The sequence below is a fragment of the Mustela lutreola genome, chromosome 1 (assembly GCF_030435805.1).
Source record: "Mustela lutreola isolate mMusLut2 chromosome 1, mMusLut2.pri, whole genome shotgun sequence".
NCBI classification, from domain to species: Eukaryota; Metazoa; Chordata; class Mammalia; order Carnivora; family Mustelidae; genus Mustela; species Mustela lutreola.
The window spans coordinates 200,247,632-200,275,255 of NC_081290.1; the positions used below are offsets into that span (position 1 = coordinate 200,247,632).

The 27,624-nt window shown below is 41.7% G+C and overlaps 1 protein-coding gene across 4 annotated transcripts in view; it reads right to left on the reverse strand.

Annotated features, from left to right (window-relative positions):
• Nucleotides 1-27,624, reverse strand: part of PRDM10 (PR/SET domain 10) — a 98,410-nt gene that overhangs the window by 16,674 nt on the left and 54,112 nt on the right. For 2 of the 4 annotated variants that reach the window (XM_059184989.1, XM_059184979.1), the window contains 10 exons: nt 27,004-27,245; nt 25,319-25,522; nt 20,564-20,636; nt 18,421-18,538; nt 15,105-15,234; nt 14,128-14,370; nt 8,676-9,023; nt 6,870-7,025; nt 1,791-1,970; nt 1,021-1,131 (listed from right to left, as the gene is read on the reverse strand). In XM_059184989.1, the coding sequence (XP_059040972.1) occupies nt 1,021-1,131; nt 1,791-1,970; nt 6,870-7,025; nt 8,676-9,023; nt 14,128-14,370; nt 15,105-15,234; nt 18,421-18,538; nt 20,564-20,636; nt 25,319-25,522; nt 27,004-27,245 (1,805 nt within the window). The remainder of the gene's footprint in view (nt 1-1,020; nt 1,132-1,790; nt 1,971-6,869; nt 7,026-8,675; nt 9,024-14,127; nt 14,371-15,104; nt 15,235-18,420; nt 18,539-20,563; nt 20,637-25,318; nt 25,523-27,003; nt 27,246-27,624) is intronic. The other 2 variants (XM_059184999.1, XM_059185009.1) reach the window with 2 other exon arrangements.

Genomic DNA, 27,624 nt, shown 5'->3' on the forward strand with positions numbered 1-27,624 from the left:
TAGGCATCGCTCTAGAATTTGTACATCTAAGATAGTAATAACAAAAATAGCCCTTACCCTGAAGTTTAAGAGGTAGATACACAGTCAAAGAAAAAGAATTGTTTCAAAGCCCAGATCATCCCACTTAGCCTTTCTACAAAAGCTCTCAATGTTTACTAGATGCCAAAGAATCTTCCAAAATGGCAAGTCTATAAGTGACTAGTACCTCCAATGGTAAATCTATGCTTTAAAAAGTTTCCCAGGGGCGCCTGGGTGGCTCAGTGGGTTAAAGCCTATGCCTTCGGCTCAGGTCATGATCCCGGGGTCCTGGGATCGAGCCCCACATCTGGCTCTCTGCTCAGCGGGGAGCCTGCTTCCCCTTCTCACTCTCTGCCTGCCTCTGCCTACTTGTGATCTCTGTCTGTCAAATAAATAAATAAAATCTTTAAAAAAATAATTAATAAATAAATAAAAAGTTTCCCAGTTTTAAGCTAACACAACTCCATCGTATAAGGAAACAATATTACAATGAAACAATAGGTGTATATTTGGTTTTTTTGTAACTGCACAAAAGTAAGGATGAGAAAAGGTATTCAGGTCACCCAAAATAAAATATATGAACAGCTATCCATTGTAAACCTTGTCCACAAAAAATCAATTAAAAAAGAAAAAAAAAAAAACTTGTCCACATCCTACTCAATCTTCTAGAAATCCCAAACCCACTGTATATATTTTACAAGTAGGATGATAAACAATTTCACTTTAGAGCCTAGGAATTTAAAATGAATTTATATACTAAGCCCTTGGTAAGCCTCTGCTTTTAAAACAAAATCACAGAGAGAAGGAAAAACATTTAACACAAAGTCAACTAATGCTTAGGGAAAAAATTTTGGCTTAAAATGAGACTGAACTTGTAGCCCTTGCTCATCTGAATGGAAAACTACTGAGAGCCAGGGGACCATCTGTTAAGAGTAACTGCAAGATCCCAGTATATTCATACATGCAGACAAAGGGCTCCCAGCGTGGATAGTTTCCTTTTACCTTATCACAATACTGACAAAAGTAGTCGCGGTTGGGCTTTATGATGGGGAGGGTTAGCTCCGGCACCTCCTCTATCTTCATGTCTGGGTGCCTCTTTGATAAGTGATTTACCTAAAGGGGAAAAAAGCAAATGAGAAAAAAGAACCCATTACAAAGAGAAGCGAACCAAATGCTCTGGTCTTGAATGCTAGAAGATGGAATCCTCTGAAGGCATGCCCCAAAACAGTAAGGCATGTAGCCAGATCCAGCATTTCCAGGCCCTTCTGACACAAAGCCTTAACAGTCATGGTTAGCAAGAGTTACCAGTCATTCAGAAGGTCACTGTGGATTCTACGATGGGAAAGGGGATAGCACGAACCCGGTGCACACACCCTGCTTTGAAGGGCAGTTTCCTACTACTGCTCTTTCGCATCCGGAAAGGGGAGGCATTAAGGGAGCCACTGGGGAGAAGGACAAACCCCACCAGAAAGGATGTTCAGGAACACAAGAAGAAGGAAATGAAATAGAAGGGCAGAGACTGAGCAGGGTAAAGCAAAAGAAACTCGTAATAAGAAGTGATAGAGAAAGACTCATCCCAAGAGGTCAGGAGAAATGAGCTGTGCCACAGGAGGGCAAAGGGAGACTGGGAAGAACTCCAAATTGGGCGTCACTTGCTTCTGGCTTTTCCCCTAGCCCCTGACAAAACCTACTGAGAATTTCGCACAGAATACTGCACAGAAGCCATCACCGTAAACAGAAGTGGGTGGGTCTGGTAGCGGCTTGGCACTGACCAGCATGCCTCGTCTCCGGAAGCCCATCATACACAGGCGGCACTTGAACGTGAAGCTGTCGTAGTCCGTGGACGTGATGCGAGGCTTGAACGTCTTGGAGCGGCTGATGCGGTCAGCCTTCTTGGCCTCCCTCTCAGGGTTATGCATTCTCTGCATATGTTCCCGTAGCTTGTCTTTCCGCTAGTTAGAGAGAATGTTTGAAAAGGCAGGGGAGGGGGGTAGCGAGGGCAGAAATTTTTTAATTGAAGGGATTAAAAAAAGCAATACAAGTTACCAGTAAACACAACCTACCAAGAGGCATCCGAGTTGCTAGGGTTCTGGAACAGACAAGGACATGGCAAAACTCTGTCTGTTAGCAAATAAGTGTGCTCCACTGAGCCTTGCCTTTTGGGAAGGAAGAAATTATGTGTATTATGGAGAAGGTCAAAGGATAATGGAATAAACTTGGTATTAAGAATTACAAGACAGGGGTGCCTGGGTGCTTCAGTCAGTTAAGCATCTGCCTTAGGCTCAGGTTATGGCCCCAAGGCCCTGGGATCAAACCCCGAATTGGACTCCCTGCTCAGTAGGAAGCCTGTTTCTCCCTCTGCCTCTGCCTGCTGCTCCCCCTATCAAACAAGATCTTTAAAAAAAAAAAAAAAACTTAGGGGCACCTGGGTGGCTCAGTGGATTTAAATCCTCTGCCTTCGGTTCAGGTCATGATCCCAGGGTCCTGGGATCGAGCCCCGCATTGGGCTCTCTGCTCAGCAGGGAGCCTGCTTCCACCTCTCTCTCTCTCTCTCTCTCTCTCTGCCTACTTGTGCTCTCTGCCTGTCAAATAAATAAAAAATAAAAATCTAAAAAAAGAATTTACAAGATAAATTGATAATGAATGATAGGTAATACTGTATTTACAAAGCCATGTGTATGCTCAGTTCCCACACATTTTAACAAACATTATGATGCTCCTCCAAATCCCACATAAATTTAAGTATTTCTCATCTTATGGATTTAGAAGTTCATGTAAACAATCACGCTGCCCACTATGGATGGAGCATATGGTCTAGGTCACAGGTCTTAGTCTGATGACCTAATCTAGTGATACATGTTTATACGAGTGCATAGAGAGAAAATCGGGCAGAGCCTATCCCAATGGAAAAAAAAATTCAGAAACATGCCAGCTCCCTTCTTCAGCATTTCTCTCTTCTCTTGGACATGATTAAACTCTTATTGGCCTGATAAAGATTCTGATTCTTTCCACCAGAACAGTTCTCCTCACATTTTGGTAGAAGGACTTCTATTAAACCACTGCCCTTTTTCAGCACATTCATCTAACAAGCATTTCTCAAGTGCCCACCGAGTATTGGGAACCATTCCAAGTTCAGAGCTCAACGCTAGGACCCCTCACTTACCTCCTTCTTCTGCTGCCATGGATAAAACACGACCACTCTCTCCTCCTACCCCACCCACCTCGTTCCCGGGAAGCCCATCAGAGAATTTCATCATCTCCTACTCTGCGGTGAAGTCTGGATTACAAGCCCTGTCCTAAATAACAGTATTTCTGAGTGTCTTTAGATAAAGCTCAACACCTCAGACTTCTGTTATATTTCTGCTTTTTCCCCAGCGTTGGTCTTCTCTATCTCCCCCCACCCATTCTCTTTAAAGGACCCACTTATTGTAACTGAATCATTACACAAGCCTGAAAGCCTCCTCCTCCTCCTACACCCAGCTCTGCATACACATTCGCTGAAGGCCATTTCTCAGCATTTTCCATCCTAATGGCCCTAAAACCAATTCATTATGCCCCACTTTCTCCTCCTGCCTAAATCCTGCTGCTGGATCAGCAATGATCCCAAATAGCTAGGCTCCCAAGCTGCACAGCCCAATTTCTCTCTGTCCACCCATCCGCCTGGCATCCAGACATGAAGTCCTACCAATTCTCCCTCAGATGTTTGTCTTGAATACGGTAGCCCTCTTCTCCAGTTCAGCCCAGCTGTAAAATGCCCCTGGAGTGTCTTTACCCCTCTCCCTGTCCCCCTCCCGTCCCTTTCTCTAGCAGGCTCCCTCTTGCCCACCCTTAAGGGAATTCAAGGGTCACCTATACCCCAAATCAGATCAAATCCTCCTCATGGCATTTTTTTCCCCTCTATTACAGTAGCAGAAATAATTTTTTTTTAAGTTTTATTTACTGAAGTAATTTCTGCACCCAGTCTGGGTCTCAAGTTCATGACCCTGAGATCAAGAGTCGAGTGTCCTTCTGACTAAGCCAGTCAGGCCCCCCAGGAGCAGTAACGATTTTCAATGCACATGTCAGATTTCCTCTTTAAAGTGAGAGCACCTGAAAGTCAAGAGGTCCTACCTTTTGGAACTTGTAGTAGGACAATTACAATTCAGTAGAAGTGCTACAACAGGCTCACAAGTTAAGGGTTCTATGGGAATACACAGGAGAAGCACTTAATCCAGGGAGGGGGGCATCAAGAAATGCCTGTGTATAAAGTGACATCAGCCAGGCAGAAGGATGAGAGAGTCTGAAAGTGTATTTCAAGCAGTGGGTTGAGAAGAAGAACAGATGTAATGCCCCCAGGAGAGTCAGACAGCATGCCACACTGCCGTAAACCCCACAGTTCAGGAGAGCAGAGTACAAAAGGGAAGGGAGAACTGCACAGGTAACTGGGAGCCAGGTCCTGTATTCAACTAGAGTTTGGGTGACACACAATATTATATCAGTTTCAGGTGTACAACACAGTGAGTTCACAACTCTCTCTATATATTCTATTATGGAAGCCAGATCTTGTGGTGGCTATTTTTTTTTTTTTTTAAGTAAGCCTTTATGCCCAACGATAGGTGACCTGAGAGCAAGAGTTGCATGCTCTACTGACTGAAACACCAGGTGCCCCTTGGGGTGACTTCTAAGTGATAAGCACTTTGAAATCTATCTAAGAGGCTATTAAAATTAAAGGGTTTTTCTGAAGGCACATGACATCCAATTTGTTCTCTAGAAAAATAACTCATTATAGTCTGAAAAATGAACTGTAGATAGGTTGTGCTTTTAGACTGTGTCAACTCAGCTAAGGAGAACTAACTGTATTGACACGGATCCCCTTCCTGGGTCCTCAGTCTTCACAAGGAGACAGGCTCACACCAGACTGGAAGACGGGAAGGAAGCAGTGGCCAGGATGCTCCGGGAGCCGGAGGTGGGTTGCCGGGATGGCCCCGCTCACCCTCGCTGGCTCCTACTGAGCCACCAGCTCTCCTGCTGAGAGCAGGCACTGCGGGCAACTCCATGTCCACTGCCACAGGCAGGAAGGTTCCTCCGTAGCCAGCACCGGCTCTCTTTCATGAGCACGCTGAAGGTGCCAGGGTCCCCAGATTCCCAGGGAAGTGCTCGTTGTCCGCCCGGACCAGGGCCGCAGGAGGGTACATTAGTGACTTCTCTCTGATCCTCCAACTTCTCCTGCCAGATCCATGCTTCTCTATCTTCTTCTATGATGTTCTTATTCCTATAAAACTCCCTTGCTACATAACTCTAGTGGGTTTGCATTCCTGTTTGAACCCTATCCTAATACATCAGGTGAGAGTGAAAGAGGAAGTGAAAGGAGCAAGGTTTTTCACATGCCTGGTGCTAAAATGAGATCAGGCACAAAAGAGAGAATAAAAAAATATCAAATATCAAATGGTGGGATGGATGGATGAACAATCTGTTAACATCATAAGACATGAATCCTTTTAGATAGATTGTTGGTGGTGTGTTTTTTTTTTAAAGATTTTTATTTATTCATTTGACAGAGAGAGATCACAAGTAGGCAGAGAAGCAGGCAGAGAGAGAGAAGGTGGGGAAGCAGGCTCCCTGCTGAGCAGAGAGCAAGATGCAGGACTCGATCCCAGGACCCTGAGATCATGACCTGAGCTGAAGGCAGAGGCTTAACCCACTGAGCCGCCCAGGCATCCCGTTGGTGGTGTTTTTTAATTAAGAAACGAAAAAGAGGGGCACCTTAGCTGCTCAGCAGGTTAAGCCTCTGCCTTCGGCTCAGGTCATGATCTCAGGGTCCTGGGATAAAGCCCCGCATCAGGCTCTCTACTAGGTGGGGAGCCTGTTTCCACCTCTCTCTCTCTCTCTCTCTCTCTGCCTGCCTCTCTGCCTACTTGTGATCTCTGTCTGTCAAACGAATTTTAAAAATCTTTTAAAAAAATAAATAATTAATAATAATAATAATAAAAGAAATGAAAAAGAACCTACACCTATTTAGAGGTCACATTAGAGTTCTCCGCAAAGGCCCAAACGGTGCTACCGTACACTGAATGCCAGCAGGATTCTATTCCACGACATATCAAGTTAAAGCTTGAAAATTACTTCCTATATCTCTTTACCATCTCCAAATTCTATACAATGCATCTTTTTATAATTAATTTTTCCCTTCTGCAGCCTTTTCTGATTCTTTTCCAGTTTCTATGACAGCATGATCTACAGTCACACTCACTAGTGTTTCTCTATTCAGTATGAGCCATCTGATTTCCCAATGAAACGTACTTGACTATTTTCCTATTTCCTTATTTAACTCTTATCCCTGAGTCTCCTGTGAGTTTGCCCCTTGCTTCTTCTAAAGTCTAGGCAGGCTACCAATACTTATGATGTCTTCTTTTAATCCTGGAGTCATGACCCTTTCCCCAAGTTGCCCAAGCCGTTCGGCATCCCACAGATCTCCTGCCTTCCTTAGATGACAGTTCCGAGACTTTCAGGGCTCAATTGCCAGGCTCTGATACGTAATAGGTCCCCAACAAAAGTTTCTCGATTTGGTAAGTCAACGTATTGTTCTCTTGGGAATTCAAAGCAATGCAGTTCCACCTATTGTACATTTGGATTCTTTTAAGGAGATGGGTTATCACTCTATTCCACAATTATATTAATTATTTGGGGATATTAAGGTGAGCTTTTCCCCTCATTTTATCATAATAACCAAGTCAAACGTGAGACATAAAATGCATCCCAAGTTCAGATCTTTGTAAGGAGGTGATTAACTGATGGAATGAACAGGCACCTATCCTTAGCCCCGCGAAATTTCCGTGACCCTGAGAACGTTAGGCCCTTCACTGCTTCTGTACCTTAAATTGTTTCCCGCACGTCGAACACAGGAAATCTTTGCGGTCTGAATGTCGAAGCATGTGCAGGCGCAGTTTGTCAGGGCGGCAGAACGCCTTGTCGCACTCTGTACACTGGTAGATCTTTTCTGAGTGGAAGCTCCGCACGTGTTTTTTCACCTGGCAGTTGAAGACGCGAGTCAGTCAGAGGACCCAAGGAAAGGACAAATGGCGGCTTATGAACACTAGAGGGAGCCAAACGCATTCCCATGGATTTTCATGGGCCCTGCGGCATAACCCAATCACATGTGATTGATAAGTGGCCTCACACACAGCACCCCTGTCCCAAAGAAACAAAACAAGTAGCCAGAAAGCCTTATAAATCTCAACCTCCATATAATGTGAAGAAGAGAAACAAAGAGTACTTGATCAGTTAAAGCCCTGATCACATGAGACCCATTTTTCTTTCTCTCCTTTTTTAAGATTAAAAGCAGAATTCCTCTGGATTTAAATAAATCTTGGTAAAAAATTATCCACAGAAAGATTAAAAAAAAGATTCTTTCTCACTCTTTCCTGCTTCCAACACATATAGAAGCAATTTAGTCCCTTTCATTAATTGGTCCTTTTACATCTTTCCATCAAATCAGGTTCTGAAAGGGACGCCTGGGTGACTCAGTTGTTTAAGTGTCTGCCTTCAGCTCAGGTCATAATCCCAGGGTCCTAGGATGGAGCCCTATATGGTGATCCCTGCTCAGAGGGGAGTCTGCCTTTCCCTCTCCTACTCCCCTTGCTTGTGTACTCTTTCAAATAAATAAATAAAATCTTGGAATAAATAAACAAATCAGGTTCTGAAGAATAAAGACATGAATTTGATGATATAAAATACATTACCCTTTTAGGAGAACAACACAACATCAGTATCATTTCTCCTTAATCGGGACTTATTCCCCATGCTTTTGGATAATTTAAATAAAGGAATATGACCTCTGAATTTCCTTAGCCATAAATACCCAGTGAAGGAGAGCCGTGAACGACGGCTGAGTAGTGAGTCGTAGCAAACTATTCCTGTAAGACATTTTGCTTGTTTTTTGAGTCTCTTTTGCCATTAGATTCTGCCATAAGCCACTTTTCTAACTGTTGTGGAGTGACAAAATTACCAAGGCTCCCCATACTAGCAGAACTATGAGCTCCTTTTGTCTAGGTAATTTTTTTTAAGAGAGAAAATATTTTTATTAGATATTTATACTTAACTATTCGTTGACTAACATAGAACTAGCAGATCATCATTGGATGTTCAAATGAAATCATGAATATTCTGGAATTTATCCTCACCTATTTTGCTCCAGAATATAGTCCAGGGAAGGAGGTCAGTGCTTGATACAAAAGTATATTATATACCAACTCTCTTTGTCTCCTTCCAAAATGCATGACCTTAGTAAAGCAAGACAGGATACCACAGTAGTAGAGAGAAAATGTTTCCAGGCCAAGAAATGGGAGTACGTCTTCTACAGGCTCTCTACATTTTATGAGTAGAGCGTACTGGCAAAGATTAAGAAAGACTTTGTAAAAATGATAATCAGATCTGGGTATTTGCTCCTTGTAATACAACTTATATGGTTCAATGCCAATGTCTGATTTGGACAATTAAGGGTTATGATGATGTTTCGCTTATCAAAAGTAGCTTGATTGAAGAAATACTGTTCTCAACGGTAAAGTTGTTTCAAGGACGGGATGAAAATGCAGGCGGTAGGCAGTCTCAATTTTCCAAACATCGAAGTTTCTTTTACCAAAGAAGAAAAGCGTACGGGAGTCTCAGGAATAGACACTCACCTGGATAAAATCTGGGAATCGTTTCTTACAAGTTGGGCACGTGAAGCAGCCATCATTGATATGAATGGCCACATGATCCTTCAACAGATCAAGGCGGTCAAAGGATTCTGGGCAAAAAATGCAAGAATAAGTCTTCTGGTCTGAATGGAGCTTCATGTGGCTCTCCAAGGACGCACTGCTGATGAAGCCCTTGTTACAGAGATCACAGGTCAGCGGGCAGTTCCCCTCCCGCCCGTGGAAACGCAAATGTTGGTCCAGTTTGTCCTTTTCCCGGAAGGCCTTCCCACATTGCAAACACTTAAAAGGCCGGAAAGACTTTCGAATAAACAGATGCTGAAGAGCTGCGTTCTGAAAGACACACACAAACGGGATCATTCAGCGAGCAGTCAGGCGGGGAAGCAGCTCACACACCTACAGAGAAAGAGGATCGTCTCTGCCGTCAGACTTTTCATAGATATTAAACTCCAGGACACACAGTGGAAAGAAGATTTCTCTGGTGAAGACGTGAAAACTTAACCCATGCCCAGAGAAGATCTCCCTGGAAAGCAAACCTTTTTTATGTCTTACGATATTTATGGATATATGGGTTTGTTTGGGTTCTTTTTTTTTTTTTTTTTTTTTAAGAATTTAAGTCAGTCACAGCCAAAATAGCATTCCCAATAAAAGATCTGTATGATAAAACAAATTCCGGAGTTGAGCAGAGCAACAATTGGAGATTTAGAAGAAGTGATGTGGGATGAGTCACACATGCATGAATGAGGTTGGAGCAAGTCAGCCAAATGTGACTTGCTGAAGTTCTTGAGAAAAAGAATTCAAAGCTTGATTAAAATGTTTAGGGGGAAAAAAAAAAGATATAAAAAAACGGAAGAATAGTACTTGCCAGGGGCTGGGGAAGGAGGCAATAGATACAAGGTTACTTTCAGAATGATGAAAATGTTCTGGAATTCTAGTGGTGATGGTTACACAACTGAGAATATTCTAAACACCGCTTGTAAAAGGGTGAATCTTATGGTCCGTGAATTATATCTCAATTTAAGAAAGAGAACTTGAAAGAGAAATGAAGGATACAGATTTATATGAACATGTTCTTTCATGAGATAAGATATATGAGCACACATTATAAATGGAATGTGTATATTTGACCACTTCCTACTTAGAAAATGCAGAAGACAAGTTCTCGGCGTAGCTACTTAGTTCCACTGGTTAAAAGGCCATGATAACAAAGTTAAGACTATCTTTTTGTTCCCTGTCTACTCATTTTTTTTTTTTTTTTGCAGTCACAGATTGCGCTTCTAATGCTGATTAGCCATCTTATTATAAATTCATGCACTTGTTATAGGGATTCCAAGTGAGAAAATACAGATATTCAGTGCAAATTCATTACTACCACTGGAAAAACAACTCATGCTCTACTGAGAGCAGATCAACAGAATCATCTTTCACACAGGGAATACAGAATCAATATTTTAGCTATACTATAATGAAGACTCACTCATAGGTTCATCAAAAGACCAGAGGGAAAGCTCTAAAGAGCTGTGGGGAGGAGGAGAATTCCCTCAAAAAAAAATGTATCTGTGAATGGGTATGCTTACGTAACCAAGGAAATAGTAACTGAAGCATTAATGGAGACCTTGATACGTTATTGGTGCATGAAAAAAAATACAATGAATCATGCTTAAACCCCAACAAGAAGCAGCTTCTAAACTAAATTAAGTGGGAAATAATCATTCAGGAAAAAAGCAGAATAACCTTTTTTTTCCTTAGTGAAAATTCTGAACACAGTTACTATATGACAGAAAACTTTCTCCTCCAGGTTCTCTCTTGGGGCCAGGAGAGAGATTTTACCTACTTGTTTATCTTGAGGCAACACTTAGAAATTCTGTTATGTTCCCCAGTGGACGGAGACTGCTTCAGGACTGCATTACATCATATTCTCCTTTATATCTAGATCCCTTCACATATAGCTTAGCTCATAGGAAGTGTTCAATAAAAACTCCAGAATTAATGAAATGCATTTCATATGAGAAACAGAAAGAATTCTTTCAAGATCCTTCTACAGCACCTGCAGAGATCTGCAGGAGCAGACCATCCTCATGTCAGCCACAGAGTCTGCTTGTGCTTTATCACCCTGTTCGACAGGTACCCAATCTTTTTACTCCATCTGAACAAATATTTATTGCACAGAAGAGCTCTCACTATTTGGGAGACTTTGAAAACTTAACGGAAATACTGCAAACAAACAAATACTATCCCGAGATTCAGACATGTAAGATTTAGAGTGCTTACAGCATGTAAGAATCATTTCCTTTATCCAAGTTCGATATGGTTTCCAAGGACAGACACAATGTATAATTGCTCTTGGTCCCACTGGGGATTCCACTCCTCTTGGGGTGCCAAATCTAGAACCCGGTTTTGTTTTGAACTATTATGCTAATAAGTCTTCTGTCATTTCTGATTAGTTTTAATATCCTCAGACACTTGATCGCTAAGCAGCCACTGGGCTCCTCAGTCTTAGTTCTGTCCACAGACCTTGTTCTTGTTGTCCTTTTAATTCCCATGGAGCCCTGAAGATCATATTCCTCTGATCCTCATGTAATCTACACAGTACAAGGCAGTGAAAGTGCTGAAACTATCCCTACCCCTTGACCTACTTGCAGGCCATTTCTACTCTAATTCTACATTCCAGTGTAGCTCAGAGCTCTGCTGGCACACATTGCTAGAAGAAACCATGAGAAGTGGCAGAGAAAGCACAGACGGATCCATTACGGATCTTCTGACCCCTGAGTTGCCATCAGCCAGGCACACGACACTATATGGTCCAGAAGATACTCTGGGCCAAAATGCTATGATTGCTGCCATCTGCGATGGGGGTTCAACTCACATTGAAGTGAATTCTAAGACAACAGATTCTTTGCAGACAAAGACCTATAATGTTTCTGAAGTTTGATATTAATAGCTAAAGGAAATTCATTCTTCATCACTTTTCGTATTATTTTGATCTTGATACCAAAAAGAAATCAATCCTGTTTGTTTTTTGGCTTTTGTTTGTTTGTTTGTTTTAACACTCTTCTGCCTATTTCTACCAGACTTTCAAAGCCTTTAGTGGACTAGCCCTCACTCTCCGCCATCCTTCAATTGGCACCCCACACTAGGGTCAAGCTACAATGTGCAGTGTCCCAAAACCATTCCAAGCACATGCCTATGTGTTGGCCTTTGATCTTATGGCCAAGAGCCCTGGAAACAGCCCACTTCTTCCTGTCTCTCTCCCAAAACATTTAAGGCTTGCTTCCTGCACAAACTACTCCCTGACCCCTTCTCATCTTTCTTTGGCCTTTCTCACTTCCCAGTTCCTATAGCAATTACAAGCTACACTTTCAAATTTAGCCCTTGACTCTAAGATCCATTACATGAGCACTCTCTCCCTAATTAGATGGTAAGCTCCTAGCGGAGAGGACTCATGGGAAGATTGCATGGTGTCCCTAGCCAGGGCTGAGTATGCAGTCAGATCTCACTACCATTCCCTAAGTCATCCAAACTGTTGTAGAACTGGATGGGATCCTGGAGATCACTTAGTCCTACCCTTCATTTGGGGTAGGAGGAATCTGCCACCCACAATGTATTCATCGGTCTACCTGAAAATAAATGGTTATTCATCGACTGATTTGCAATTACGGTAGATTCCACCAGGTTTTAGCAAATACAGGTTGCAAAGAACAGCATGTCAGCAAACACGTCAATAATGTTCTGTTACATGGAACACAGGAAATGAACCTACCTGCAGCTCCAACTGAGCAGGCAGCATTAGAGGAGAGAAAAATAGTTACATTACCAATGGGATTGGAAGACTTCCCTTCAGTTGGTCATTACCAATCTGGAGAGAAAAGATGAAAAAATACATAGCCCTAATTTTTAGAAGGTGTGAGAGGAAGAAACACAAGAGCTCAACTAAGACTGACCTCCAAAAGCCAAGTGCACGTGGCTTTTGCTTTGATGCAAGGAACCTCATACCCAAACCAGCCACCCAATGCACTGAAGGATACGAACACAGTTAGAGCTACACTAGGCTCGTACAACCACAACTTCACTACATGTGTGGTCTTTCATTTTGGGTTGTTTTTATGGGGTTTTTTTTCCTGTAAAAAAAATAAATCTTTTAAGCATTTCTCTGGACTTGGTGAAAAATCAGAATGGCCAAAGCAGAAAAGAAAGTCATGGAGCAAGAGTAAAATGCAGATTGGCAAATAATGTAGAATGACGGATTAGGAAGGTATTAATTCATACCTTTTTGCCTTTCTGGTCTATATTTACATATGTTTCCACAGTCTTTGGAAAGAATATACATGGAGCCAAAAGCATTATATGTTTCCATCACAGGATCCTAATAAAGACTACTTAGCCTCAGAGCACTGACAACCTTTCAATGTTATTATATTGCTATAAATGTTTAAATGTATTTTTACAGGAAGGCATGGACTAGACTATTTTTCAAGGTCTCTTCCAGTCTACAGGCAAGTAAGAAGACCAAGAGAAATATAAGCTACGTGCAGGCAAGTAAGAAGACCAAAAGAAACATGAGCAAAAACAATCACGTCTCTCAAAACTGTAAGGCCTAGAAAGGTATACAAAAAAAACCTCTTTCTAGCCACAAAATAAAAGTATATACCGCTGCCATAGACAGTGGTATAAGTCATCGTTTTCTGGATGTAAACTGGTCAGCACATACACTTATCCCACAAAACCCTATTGTTCTCCACATGCCTCTCCTCCAGGAACTAACTCAGACTCCAGTGCTATCTGTGAGGTAAGAGTAACACATCTGACCTAGAGGCCATGGAAGCTGGGTGGCCGCATGGTCTACAGTTGAGACACAGGCCACAGAAGTGTACCAATGACCAACTCCCAAACCTGGTACTAAACTTCAGGCTGTCCCGGATGTGTAAACTCTACCTGCCACAGCAATGTGGACACGGGTCCCTTTGCAATGATGAGTAATGACATTTGCCAGTCTTCCTTTGGAAACTGTAGACAACCAAATTCATGTACCCGAAATTAATCTGAGAGCTATCATTAGGCATGGAGTAGAGTGGCTTCAGTGTAAATAATTATTATAATTAAACCTACTTATTTCCCCATTTCCAATCTGTGAGGTTAGGGATCCAGAGAGCTATCCTACTCGAACTATACTAATCCAGAAGCTGCCAAAAGCCAAGCTTCTGTGTCATCACTAAATTGATGGAATCTAGGACCAGCCATTCCAGGCTGTCACAGGACACAAAGACACTGAGAAGTGGTTAATACATTCCTCCTAGATAAGGGGATCCAGTGTGTGGTAGGCTAGATGCAAGATTTCAGAGTGGATGGTGAGTGAGTTGGGAAAACATGGCACTCAGAAAGCCAGTCGACTGGAGAAAGGGCAGCACCTCGTGAAGGAGGAGCTCTACTTCCCACTTACTCGGATACGCTTGGCTCTGCGCATGTCATCGGCCGTCAGAGTGCTCTGGGTGGGCAGCACGCTCTCCTCGTGCTGGGGCTGCAGGTGTAGGCTATGAGTTTCTGGCTCATGCTCCAGAGAAGGCTGGGTTTCCTGTGGCAGCTGAGGGATGGGGAGGGTGGTCTGTTCTGGTTGATCTAGCCCATTCAGAGTAGCTGGCTCAGCCTCATCGAACTGGTCCTTGGTGGAAAAATGTAGCAAGTCCTGAAATTGCAATAACCAGGAATGATTTCCCCAGCTAGATAGAGACTCATGCTAGAGTGCCAGCTAGTATTTGGAACTGCTGCCTATTTTTTAAATCTCTAGAGTCCTAATGCTCAGAAAAAAATAGTCTCCTTCTGGGAAAACTATCCAAGACTAGGTAACTATCCACAGGATGTAAAACCAAGAGATATTCCAGACCACTTCATGAGGAAAAGACTCTGAGAGGAGAACTCATCTGGAATAAGACCATGAAACTAATTAAACATTATCCCCCAACAATATCTGGACAATTTCAACTCCTTTTTTTGGTGGCAGGGGTGAGGTGGTGATGACAGAGGGAGAGGGAGGGACAGAACCTTAAGCAGGCTCCATGCCCGGCACAGAACCCAAGATGGGGCTCGATCTCACAACCCTGAGATCATGACTTGATCTGAGATCGTGACCTGAACAAAATCAAGAGTCAAACACTTAACTGACTGAGCCACCCAAGCGCCCCCAATTTCAAATCTTGACGGCAACAAAGTTGGATTTTTGTTGTGACATTCAAGAATACGTTCAGGGTTTTTTGAGAATGCATTCTTCTCGCCTTCTGCCAGTCGTCCTCCAATTAACAAGCCACCAAGCTCGGACATGGCAGGACCATCAGCCTCCAGGAGGTATCTGTACTGAAGCCTGGTACTCGTTCCAGATCCCCAGAGCAGGCATCTAACACAGAGTTCTTCCTCCCCCGGTACCTGTGTCCCGTCGTCACACTTGTCCCCATTTTCACTGGTTATTTCCAAGCGGATAAATTTTGGAGGGCGTCCTGGTCGTCGACCAGGGCCAAATCTCCTCTTGCCTCGTCCCCTTCCTCTGCCTCTTGTTCTGGGGACAGAAGATTAGGTTATAAACAACATGGTTACACAGTACTCCCTAACAAGTATTTTCCCTTCATGGTGCTGATGAGCCCCGAATCTTGATTTCCTCTCATTTTATTACTTTTCCTGATTCTTTTTTCTACTGGCAACAATCATTTTGATAATATGCACTTTCTTTTTTTTTTTTTTTAATTTTTTTTTTAAAGATTTTAAAATTTATTTTAGAGAGCATGCTCACGCCGATTCATGAGTGGGGAAGGGGCAGAGAGAGGGACAAGCAGACTCCAGGCGCTGAGTGCAGGGTCCAACGTAGGGCTCAATTCTACAGCCCAAGATCAAGAGTAGACTGCTTAACTGACTGAGCCACCCAGGCGCCCTGGTAATATACACTTTCTAAATATCTCATCCCTGCCATCTATATAGCCCAGAGATATCTTAAATTATTCAGAAAAAAGGAGCTACTGAAAACTCAGAGCACTGACAACCATTTTGTTACTGAAAATTCGGAAAGCACAAACATATCTCTGAAATGATGTGAGAAATGCAGACAGGACAGAACACGCTAGGCCTTACAGTGCGTTCCTAGAGACAAGATTCCGTTCTTTCCCTCCTTCTCCCGTGCTTCACTTCCTATTCCTTCCAAGACATGTGGCTCGATTCTAAAGAACTTTTTTGTTTTGCTATAAGCTTCTGACAGGTCAAAACAAATTTCTAACTCAACTGTGCCATAACATGCCTTGTGAACACCAAGTAAATTTTATCTTCTTTAATAGATTTCTAGCAGATAAAAATTCCTCAATAAAGGAATTCAGGAAGGGTGCCCCTAAAATCTCTTTTAGAAGATGAATGAGTGAGCGGATTAAGAGTACACTCACTTGATGAACACTGAGTATTGTATGGAACTGTTGAACCTGAAACTAACCTAACACTGTATGTTAATGATACTGGGAAGGGAAGGGAAGAGAGGGGAGGGGAGGGGAAAATAAAAAAGATGTGTGTGAGAGGTATGTGTAAAACTGACCAGATCATGTTTTATTTCTCCACTTATCTATTTAGCAATTTAACAAAAATTATATGTTGTTCCAGAATTTTTAAAAGACTCTTTCTTATAGAAAATTCTGAACCTAGATAAATGTAGAACCCAATGTACACAATGAACCCTATGTGCCCATTACCTGATTTCAATACTTAGCTACTCATGGCTAATTTTATTCCAATGTACCCCCACCCCCGGCTATTTCCCCCACACACTTATGCATTAGATTATTCTGAACTAAGTCTAGACATCATTTCAAGATAATATGCAAATATTTCCACAAATATGTCTCTACAATACAAGGACTCTTTTTTCTCTATTCCAGATAGATAGATAGATAGATATACACATGCATATTCCATAATACCATCATCACACCTTAAAAATCTGAGTTGTGGGGCGCCTGGGTGGCTCAGTGGGCTAAGCCTCTGCCTTTGGCTCAGTTCATGGTCTCAGGGTCCTAGGGCTCTCTGCTCAGCAGGGAGCCCATTTCCCCCTCTCTCTCTGCCTGCCTCTCTGCCTACTCGTGATCTCTCTCTCTCTGTCAAGTACATAAAATCTTTTTTAAAAAATCTGATAGTTGCTCAGTATTATTAAATCTAGTCAAAGTTCAAATTTTCCTAATGGTCTCCAATTTCTTTTTAATAGGCAGCCAACAAATGTCTTTATATACCATGTGCCACGCCCCATACTAGGCAATAAAGACAAGTTATATGTGACAGTTTTTGCCCTCAGAAGTCTAATAGCGACGGCAGGCACACAAACCAAAAAAACACAGTATAAAAAGTGTGACAACAGAGCCATGAACAGAGTTCTAGAGACACCTGACAGGGAGTGATTTCACTCTCACTATGCCCTCTACCCACCTCAGACATTTACTCCTATGGCTCCCATGGTCATATCCGAGACCAGGTTACCCTCCGTAAGTATCGAGCCCCGTCCCCTTACCTCAGTCCCACGCACTGCCCACTCGAACGTTACCTCTCGCTTTCCAGCTCACACCCTCAAATCCCTGGACTCAACAATCCTTGCATCTCACCACCACCTCCAGTGTAGTCCTTCTGTCACCTGTTTGCAGTCCTACAACCTCTTGATGTTTTCTCTCCCTTCTTCCACACATAAACTCCAAAGTCATTCACTGTAACTGCTATAATTGCTCCCTCTCGACTGCCATCCCCACTGCTGCTCCGTCACTCCTGCTGTGCTGGCAAAGCCACCACACTCTGCCGGCAAAGCCACCACACTGTGCCGTCCCACTCCCTGGCTGCTCAGCACTGGCATCATTGCAGCAAATGATACTGGACGATGACAAAGAGCCATGCTAGTGGTCTCACTTTAGCATCATGACCACGAACCTCAAGAGAGCTCTTAATGGTATGATCGGAGGAAGTCATATGTCCTTCCCTAGAACACAGATTTTCCCACTTTCCTAAACACCGTGTCATTCCATCTCCTCTCTTTTCAAATCCTGTAAAAGATGACAACCCTAATGGTGTCCCATCGGTGCCACCGCATTCCAAAATACTCTCATTCTTCACCCGAACTATTAAAATAGCTTCCAACTGGACTCCCTGTCTTCACTCTTGATCCAAAGAAAGCACAAGTGACATTTTAATTTTCGTCCAGCATGACATTTCGACATATAAATTCACATCACAGATACTCCCTGATCAGAACCCTTTAAAGACCTATCATACTTAGAATAAAATCCAAATTTCTTACCATGACCCATAAGGCCTACCTGATCTGGCCCCTGCCTACCCCAACCTATAGGATTCTCACTTATCTATTTTTAATGTACTATGGAATGAAACCTATGATTTAGTTTGATGAAGGAACCCTCCTTCTGAAAAAAGTTTGCACATGGCAGACTGTGTGCTATCTCAAGAATCCCCATCCCAGAATCTCTTAGAGGAGGCAACGAAGGGGGAAAGATCTCCCACCGCTGGGTACTCTGATTGTGCTAGAAAAGAAGCCAACAGTAGATGAGGATGGGGGCGGGCAAAGGGAAATGACAAACAGGAACTTTCTCTCTGCAGCCCACCTGATTACCTGTCTACACACAGAAACACCCAGAAACAAACACTCAGTAGTAGACCGACAATATGGAAATGAATCTGGACCTTTAACACCCGAATTTGCAAAACGTTCAGATACCTGCTAAACACATCCAGTTTTTCATCGTGGGAATTGAGATGCTGTTGCAACTGCTCCGAGCTTATAAATCGGCGGTTACATTCGTAGCAGGGCCAGTTCTTCTCTTGCTCACGAAGAACTGCAGTCACAGGAGAGAAATCATAATGGCTGATGACCAAGAGACAGCAATAGACCTCAAATGCCCAGTGTCCCCACCATGCTCATCTCATGTAGCCCAGTGCCTATAAGCACAGTGTCTGCTATCTGCACTACTCTTTTGTTAAGAAAATCAAAGGATAGACTTTGACAAGAGTAATTTCTAGGATCTTATTTTCTTCTATATTCATATAAGACATCAAAGAACTGAACTCTGTCATACTACCGTTTCCCATCTCCCCAACACACATACCCACACAGCCTCACCACACTGGAAAGACAGAAAGCGCTACCGTGGAAAAATCTGCATCTGGATGACTTAGGGATTCTGAACCAGGGTTCATAAGCTGAAGGCCTCTTATCACAAAAAGACTTAAAAGCCAATGCCCAATATAATTACTTTAACAAAATGTTAAAGTAGCTACTAAAGCTGATTATTGGCACACCCAATCCTAGCAATGCCACTCCTGAATGTACACCAACAGAAGTACGCACATAGGTCCACTAAAAGAAAAACCTATGTAAGAATGTTCACAGTGGCACTCTTCAAAATAGTCCCAAACTAGAAACAACCCTGTTGTATAAAAAAGAATTCGGCTGGCCTTTGTCCCTGGTTCCTGGCAAACAACCTCTGAATCTTTGGAATAGCTCACATAATAGGAGTGCCATTATCAATCGTGGTAGTCTTTGACGATACGTGAGATTCTCCTAAAATGACTCAAGATAGGGGGCTCCTTGTGCCAGAAAGTCAAACTGTCTGATTACAGGGTTGGAGCCTGGAGCCTTGAGCCAGGAAGCAAGAGCTGGAGGGCAAGTTCAATCATGCAGCCAACAGTTCCATCAACCATGCCTATTTCATGACACCTCAATAAAAACTCTGGACACTGCAGTTCAGGTGAGCCTCCTGGGTTGGTAACCATACATCAGTGTGCCACAGAGGCGACATGGGACATGGAAGCTTCCTATTTGGGGCCCACACAAACCTTGCCCTAAGCACTTCTTCATCTGGCTAGTCCTGATATGTATCCTTTATAATAAAACTGTAATCATAAGCATAGCACTTTTCAGAGTTCTGTGAGTCATTCTAGAAAATTATCAAGCCTCAGGAGGTTCTAGTTCCCTAAACTGTAGTTAGTTGGTCAGAAATGCAGGTGACATGGGAACGCCAGAGCTTACAGCCAGTATCTGAATGAAGAAAGTCTTGTGAAAGACTCGGCCCTTAACCTGTGCAATGTGACCTAATCCAGGTTAAGTGTCAGAACTGCACTGTACAACCCAGATTTTCACCTACAGCGAAACAGATGCATTAATTATGGTCTAGCTGTACTCTAGACTACCAAAATAGCAATGAGGATGAACGCTTTACAATAACACACAATATGGATAAATCTCACAAACATGTCGAGCCAAAGATTCCCAGAACATACATAATTCTAGTTATATGAAGCCTGATATAAGCATACCATATCCATGGTATTAGAAGTCAGGATGTTAGTTACACCCAAGAGTGAAGAAGGCACGAGGGACTTCCAGAGCACTGGCCACATTCTGTTTCTTCATCCGGTACAGGTTATACAGGTGTGTTCCCTTTGTGAAAATTTATCTGACTGTATGCTTATGATATGTGCACTTTTCTGTACATAAATTATACTTCATTAAATTTACATTAAAAACAAAGTCAATGCCTGCCTTGTGAATGTCCTCAGAGATGATTAAATCTAGATAGAGACTGTCCTCAGGTCTAGATTCTAATTTAGTATTTGGAGGTTTTCATTACATTAAATACTACTTTCCAGCCACCCAGGAACAAAATGTAAATATGTCACTGTCATTTGATGCCCAAATCAGACAGGGATGTGTAGCTAAAAACAAAAAACAAAAAACAAAAAAACCTACTGGAATATCTTTTAAATATATTGAGATAGGAAAACCGGAGGTTACATACTGATATAATATATACAATTTAGAATTCATATAGAAAGTGGAAAATAGAAAAAAGTCCAACCACCTTTCCTTTCTTCCTCAGAAATGTCGTGAATTTTCTGGTTCACAAACTCAGCATAGGATGCAGCATACCACACCTGCAAGAACCAAGTACATCATGAAGAACTAGAGGGCACCAGCACACGTTCCTTGGGTGCTTACAGTCTTTCTCCCACTTACACAAAACAATTCAGGCTTTCCCACAACCCACGAAAAACAAACAAACAACAACAACAAAATCGCACTGTGAACCCATCTCTTTAACACCAGATGGTCAGTCAGGAAGTGTGTTTGCCAAGACACACTCACTGTGTGTTTTCTTTCTCCTTTTTAAAAAAATTGTTTTTGTTTTTAAAAAAATGTTTTTGTTATTAGAACAACTTCACAAGAGATAATACTAATAGTCTCTTCATCAAAGTAAAACATAGCCTCTTCTGGTTGTTTTATCTGTATGTAAACACGAGTTTTTACACAGCTGGAATCGTCATGGCTTCCACCCAACGGCTGTCGCTGGGATCCCTGAGGATGATTTCAAATGCGAAGGTGCCCTCCTGAGTCTCTTCCTCCCTCCTACCCCACTGGCTACTTCTGCTCAGTCTCATCTGGCTCTTCTTCCTCTCCCTCTTCTTCTCTAAGTTTCCTCAAAGCTTAATCCAAGTTCAGGGCCTTCTTATTTTTCCCTAAAGTGATCACATCCATTTCCAACCAATTCTAAATGAGTATCTCCATCCCAGGCTTTCCCTTTCTGTTCCCTCTACATACCTTCTACTGCCTACCTGATATTTTGTGTGTTTCACAAACACTTCAAGCTTTACATGTCCAGAACTGAATTCTAGATGCTTCCATATTGCACCCCTACCCCTGCCCATCTTCCTCATCTCAGTAAATACCCTGCCTTTCCCCCAGCTGCTCAAACTTGACAACTACAAGTTATCTCAGATTTCTCAGTGCTGTTCTGCCGTCCTTCAACAAGAGGTGCTCAGATGTTCTTCATCTCTGCTTCTCCCACCAAGATCCATGCCAAGACATGCTCTTGCCTGGTTGGTTTTCTAGGGAGATTCCCCTTTTCCACTCTTGCTCCCTCCAATCCGTTCTTCACAGGAGCAGAGAGGGCTTCTTAAAACATGATCAGATTTCATCATTCTCCTGCTTAAACAGTTTCTCACTCATAAAAAAACCCTGCAATGCTCAATGATGGGCTCCAAAGGGCTCCACGATCTATTCTAGCTCTTACCACTCTCCATCACTACCTTTCAACAAGAGGGCCTGCTTGCAGTTCCTCAAATAGGCGACGGGCTTTCCCACCCCAACCTTTGTCCTTGCAGTTCCACCACCAGGACTGTTGGGTTCTTCCCCTTTGCCTCCCTTAACCCTTCTACAGTGCTGGCCCCTCCCATCCTGTTCCATAGTCCCCAGCCTCATTACCATCTCCTGGGCAAGGCCTTCCTTCCCCAGCATTTGTAAACTGGTCCCTTTCCTGCTACCTGCTCTTTTTGTACCATCTGCTTCTTTCAGAGCACTTAACCACTATTTGATATTACATTTGACCCTTGAACAACAGGGGTTTGAACTGCATGGGTCCACTTATACGTAGATTTTTTTTTTAGCACAGTACCATAAATGCACTTTCTCTTCCTTATGATTGTCTTAATAACATGTTCTTTATTCTGGCTTACTTTACTGTAAGAACACAGTATATAATGCATACAACATACGAAATATGTGTTAAGCAACTATTATGTTATTGGTAAGGCTTTCAGTTAATGGTGGCTATTAACAGTTACATTTTGAAGAGTCAATAGTCACGCGTAGATTTTCAACTGCACAAGGGGTTGGTGCCCCCAATCTGTTTATTCAAGCAACTGTATTTGTTCACTTACAACCTTCTGCCCACTTCCCCTCTAGAATACGAGCTCCCTGAACACAGACACCGGTCTATCTTTTCCAAGTGTCTGAAACACAGTAGGAGTTCAATATATTAATCACTAAATGAATTAATCATGTATAATTGTTATGGAACACTATTTTAACAATGAAGAAATATTTATATGGAGAGTCCATTTTTCAGTGTGGAATAATAGTCTATGACAGAGTCTATGTTCTAATGTACTTGACTGTGACCTATAGCTGGATTTTGAGATAGTTTATCAGTTTGCTCTTATAAATTCTACCCTAGTCCATCAATTCCAAAATGTATATTTTTAATATCTTAACACCTCAAAAACCATCTCCATGGCATTCTGCAATCGCTGTGATGTGACTTTCTTTCACTCATTGCTCGTTGCTCCTGCACAAACCTGGCCAAGCTCTTTGCATTGTTTTCATCTCATGCAGTTAGGTGCCCCTCTGGCACTCCATGACTTGTTAACGCTTGACAAGCAGTGCAAAAGAAGATTAAAAAAAAAAAAAGCCATCTCCCTCAGAATAAATAAAACAAATATCTAAGCAATACAAGGCTGGTGCGATCACCTTGCAAGTCCTCTGTTAATACATCAAACATCAAATTGTCAGGAACCTTCCTACTGACTTAATCAAAAGTCACTGAACTTCCAAAGACATGTGTTTTAATTGAGGAAAAAGACATATATGGGTTCAGTGGGAAAAACACAGGGTCAAAACATGCACAGAAACGCCATCAGTAATCTGGAAAAATATCCCAAAGGGACCAGTGGTTCACTTATTTTAAAAAATACTACAGCAACATCAACACCTTGATGGCATAGAAGACAACAGATATACAAAATACAAACATCCGCGACAAAGTAAAAGTGGTTTAAAAAAAAAAAAAAAGACTATACGCAAGGCAGTTTATATGTTAACCAATTTATTTTGCTTGTATGTGCCTTTTTAAATATGCAGAAATGTAATAGGGTTTCAAAATTATCTCTAAATAAGTCTAACACAGCTCCTCGAGTAAGTAGAAAATTACTCTTTTTGGTGATAAAAATAAGCACTATAACCTAGCTTAAATAGCAGCATATTTTCTCTTAATGACGTATAAAATAATGGTTCATCTTAAAGTCACTGGTGTTTGGATCAGTGAAACACAGCATTACAAAATTAGAATGTATCTAGCCCTATCTTTGTTTATAATTATTTCCTCAGACTAATTTTCAAAAATTAGGTTTATTCAGCCAAGAACATTTTTACTTTATACTGCCAGGAATATTCTACAAAATATTGCAGTTCTGTGATAAATGTTCCTATTTTTTAAACCCTCACATTCACTCTTTGTGTTAACACTCTTTGTGTTAACTTAAATTAACAAAAAATAATAACTCATAGTTGTTTTAAGGGTTTTTAAATTATTAATATTAAAACAATTTTTAACCTTTCTTTACTAGTGATTTCTCCTCCAAATAAAGCCTATTCCCAGGATTCATGTGTCCATGTGGATACCAGAGAGGTTAGAGGTGTCTTTTCTCAGCTTTCATTCTTTGTTTTTAAAGATATTATTATAAATATCAAATATTTACTTATTTGAGGGAGAGAGGGGCAGAGGAAGAGAGAATCTCAAGCAGACTCCCCACCAAGTGCAGAGCTTAACATGGGGCTCGATCCCATGACCCCTAGATCACAACCTGAGCCAAAGTCAGATACCCAACCCAACCATCTCAGATTTTATTCTTTCTTTTCTTTTCTTTTCTTTTTTTTTTTTTTTTTTTAAGATTTTAGTTATTTATTTGAGAGAGAGAGAGCAAGCAGGAGTAAGGGCAGACTCCATGCTGAACGTGGAGCCTGACACAAGACTTGATCTCAGGACCCAGAGATAATGTCTTGAGCTGACATCAAGAGGTGGAGGCTCAACTGACTGAGTCACCCAGGTGCCCCTCAGTTTTTATTTTTAAACCTTTTAATGTGTATTACAAAGATTTATCCCACTCTGTTGCTTCCTTTTCATGTAGTGTTTTGGCCATTACACTCAACTGTTACATTCTTCTTTAATTGTTTCTGCCTGTCTTTACCTCTACAGTTTTAAGAGAGAAAATAATCTTCCCTCCACAGTCAAGAAGTATTCACTTTGGTATCAAGAATTTATTGGAATAGATGATGTGAGGTGTGAATCTCCTTTTACAAAGACACAGGTTTTGTGTAGCTTTTGAACAAAGTCTAGGTCTTTGTTCTCCCCCAAAGAGGTATCTATCTGCCACTTTCACCACGTCGCAGCATTGTGCAATTCAGTGTTCATGTACTGATAAAACCATTTCTTGCCTCTTTTTCAACTATATCAGGAATTTTCCCTTAGAATCACAACAGGATTTTCATTATTTCATCAATAGTTAATATTTAGACAAATTTCTACAGAGTTATCCCCAAAGAATATATTCCTGAAATCAGAAGTCAGTTCATCGAATTCCTAGGGTAAAATGAAGCATGTAGGTAAAGAAATCTAGCTGGTACCTCTAAATTCCATGTTATAAGATCTCCTGTTTCCAACTAATTCTTCTTCAGAGTATGTAAATAACATTAAGTGACCCCAACTATAATCCCAAACTCCATCATAAATACCAGTCTGCTCCCTAAACACAACCACTTCTTTACTTCTGGGCTGAATGCCTTCGTGTAGGCCTTTGACAGACCCAAAAGTTAGGTACTTTTCATTGCTTTTTTATGGTATTATTGTAAATGTACTGTACATAGCAGGTACTCAACAAGTAAGTGAAGTAGAAGGAAAGGACCATTTTTTAAGAATCCCCCTTCAGAGAAAAAAAAAGAAAAAGAGGAAAAGCATTAAATGGTGACTATTCCTAACAAAGGTACCACTGACCCAGCACTGTACCTTCAGCTCTTGTTTGGGCTCTACGTTCTTTATCGTGGTGTAATATACATGGTGGCCATATTGGTAAGCCACCAGGTTCTGCTCCAGGTGGTTCTGGGCTGGACGTACAAACATCATCCAGTTACACAGGGTCTCATCAGATAATTCAAACCACAGGTCTTCATGTAAATCTCGGTCTTTTCGGTCCCCTTTATCAAGAGAAACCTACAACCAAAGAGAAAGTAAAAAGCCACAACAAAACAAAAACAAAACAAAATAAAAACAAATCTAACTTTTGATATGATATACATTAATGTAATAATATACGAAACACCACTCCTGAAATTAACCATATCCTGATTCTTCCTTTTGCATCTAGAAAGATCCAGGAATTGTGTCTTGCCAGGTGTAAAAGGAAAAGGCCACTTTTTGAAGACTCACTTGGAGCAGAATCACCTGGCAAAATGTTCCAGTTAACAATCTCATCATATAGATTCAGCTGATCTTCATCATTAATTAATACCTCAAAGAATACTATAAATAAGCCAGGAAATGCAAGCAAAATACTCTCTGGTTCCTTACAAGTTGCTTACTTCAGAGATGCAACTGCATTCATTAATAAGGAATAGCCTAGTGATATGTATTTCTCTTTCCAAAGTAATATTCCTTCTTGAAGATCTTGAGCGTTCACTAAGGAAAACCTCCCATGACAGCAAATGACTTCTCAAAAAAACACACCCCAAAGATTCTCCCTTCCTGCTGCCCTTTCTTGGTTCTCCAGGGTAGCTCTCCAAGAAGTAGAAAGCACAAGGGCTGCTAAAGCATCAAATGGAAAGAAGAGAGATCGGTATAAATATATTTTACAATACAGGGAACTATTCTTTAGCAATAGACTCAATAGGACAGATCTGTTTCAAAAATTAATAAGGGGTTTTCCTGAAAACTTTTTTGGTACTCGGCAGATTACATGAGTCTACATCAAGTTAATTTGAAGAAGGAAAGAAAAAGCTGTCAAAGTTTCTATTAAGGACTGAATTGTGCCCTCACCAAATTCATATGTTAAAGTCCTAACCCCTCAGTATGTGACCACATTTGGAAATGAGGCTTTTAAAGCATGAACTAAGTTAAAAGAGGTGATTAAGTCATTAGTGTGGGTCCCAACCCAATTTGACTGGTGTCCTTACAAGTAAAAGAGATCAGGACACAGGGAGAGACACCAGGGACACCTGCACACACAGAATAAAGGCATGAGGACACAGAGAGGAGGCCGTGGACAAGCTGAGGAGAGAAGCCTCAGGGGAAACCAACCCTGCTGACACCTGGATGTTGGCCTTCCAGCCTCCGGCGCTGTGAGAAAATAAATTTCTGTTCTTTAAGCTCTCCCAGTCTATGGTATTTATTACAGCAGCTCTAGCAGACTAACACAGCCCCTAAGAACACCACCTCTCAGAATGACTCACAGAATGCCTTAGGGGACTGAGACTGCGACCTCCAACTTATTGGTGAGAGAGAGAATGTTTCCATTCAAAACAAATTAAACAGAAAAAACAAAAATAAAAAAATAGAACAAAGCAAAGAAAGAAAAATACTAGCAAACAATGGTTATAGAATTGAATTAAGAGAACCCATAGGAAAACACATGCTCTTTTAAAAGTTACTAAGAACAAAAGTGAACCATACAATAAAGCATAAATTACATAAATTACCTTCAGATGAATGTAACAGTCTTTCAGCTCAGACTCCCTGACGAGGGGACCCTCCACAGGGCCAAACTGGGTGCGCTTGGGGATGCGCCTTTTGGAGAACACTCCTCCGAGGAACCTGTCAATGTAGAGGACCAGGGGGAGGCTTGCTCTGGCTCTGGTGAGAACAGGCCGGTTAGGGATGGGATGCAAGGGGCCGTGCTTCGGGCACACTGAGGAATGTGCATTATTACACTCCTCACACCCTGCAAGAGAGAGAAAATCTTAAAGTCAAATTCCTCAGCGTCACTTGATCTCAGGGACAAAGTTCTAACCTGAAAAATCCCCAAACTCCAAAATTCAATTAACTCCTACAATTACACTACTCATTCAGTTGTAATTCTGCTAGCTTTCATAGACCAATAAAATCCTGTCCTGTGAGGTGCTTGAGTGGCTCAGTCAGTTAAGCGTCTGCCTTCAGCTTAGGCCCTGATTCCAGGGTCCTGAGATCGAGTCCCGCATCAGGGTCCTTGCTCACTGGGGAACATGCTTCTCCCTCTCCCTCTGTCTGCTGCTCTCCCTGTCAAATAAATAAATAAAATCTTTATTTAAAGAAAAGGATGGGGATCACCTGGGTGGCACAGT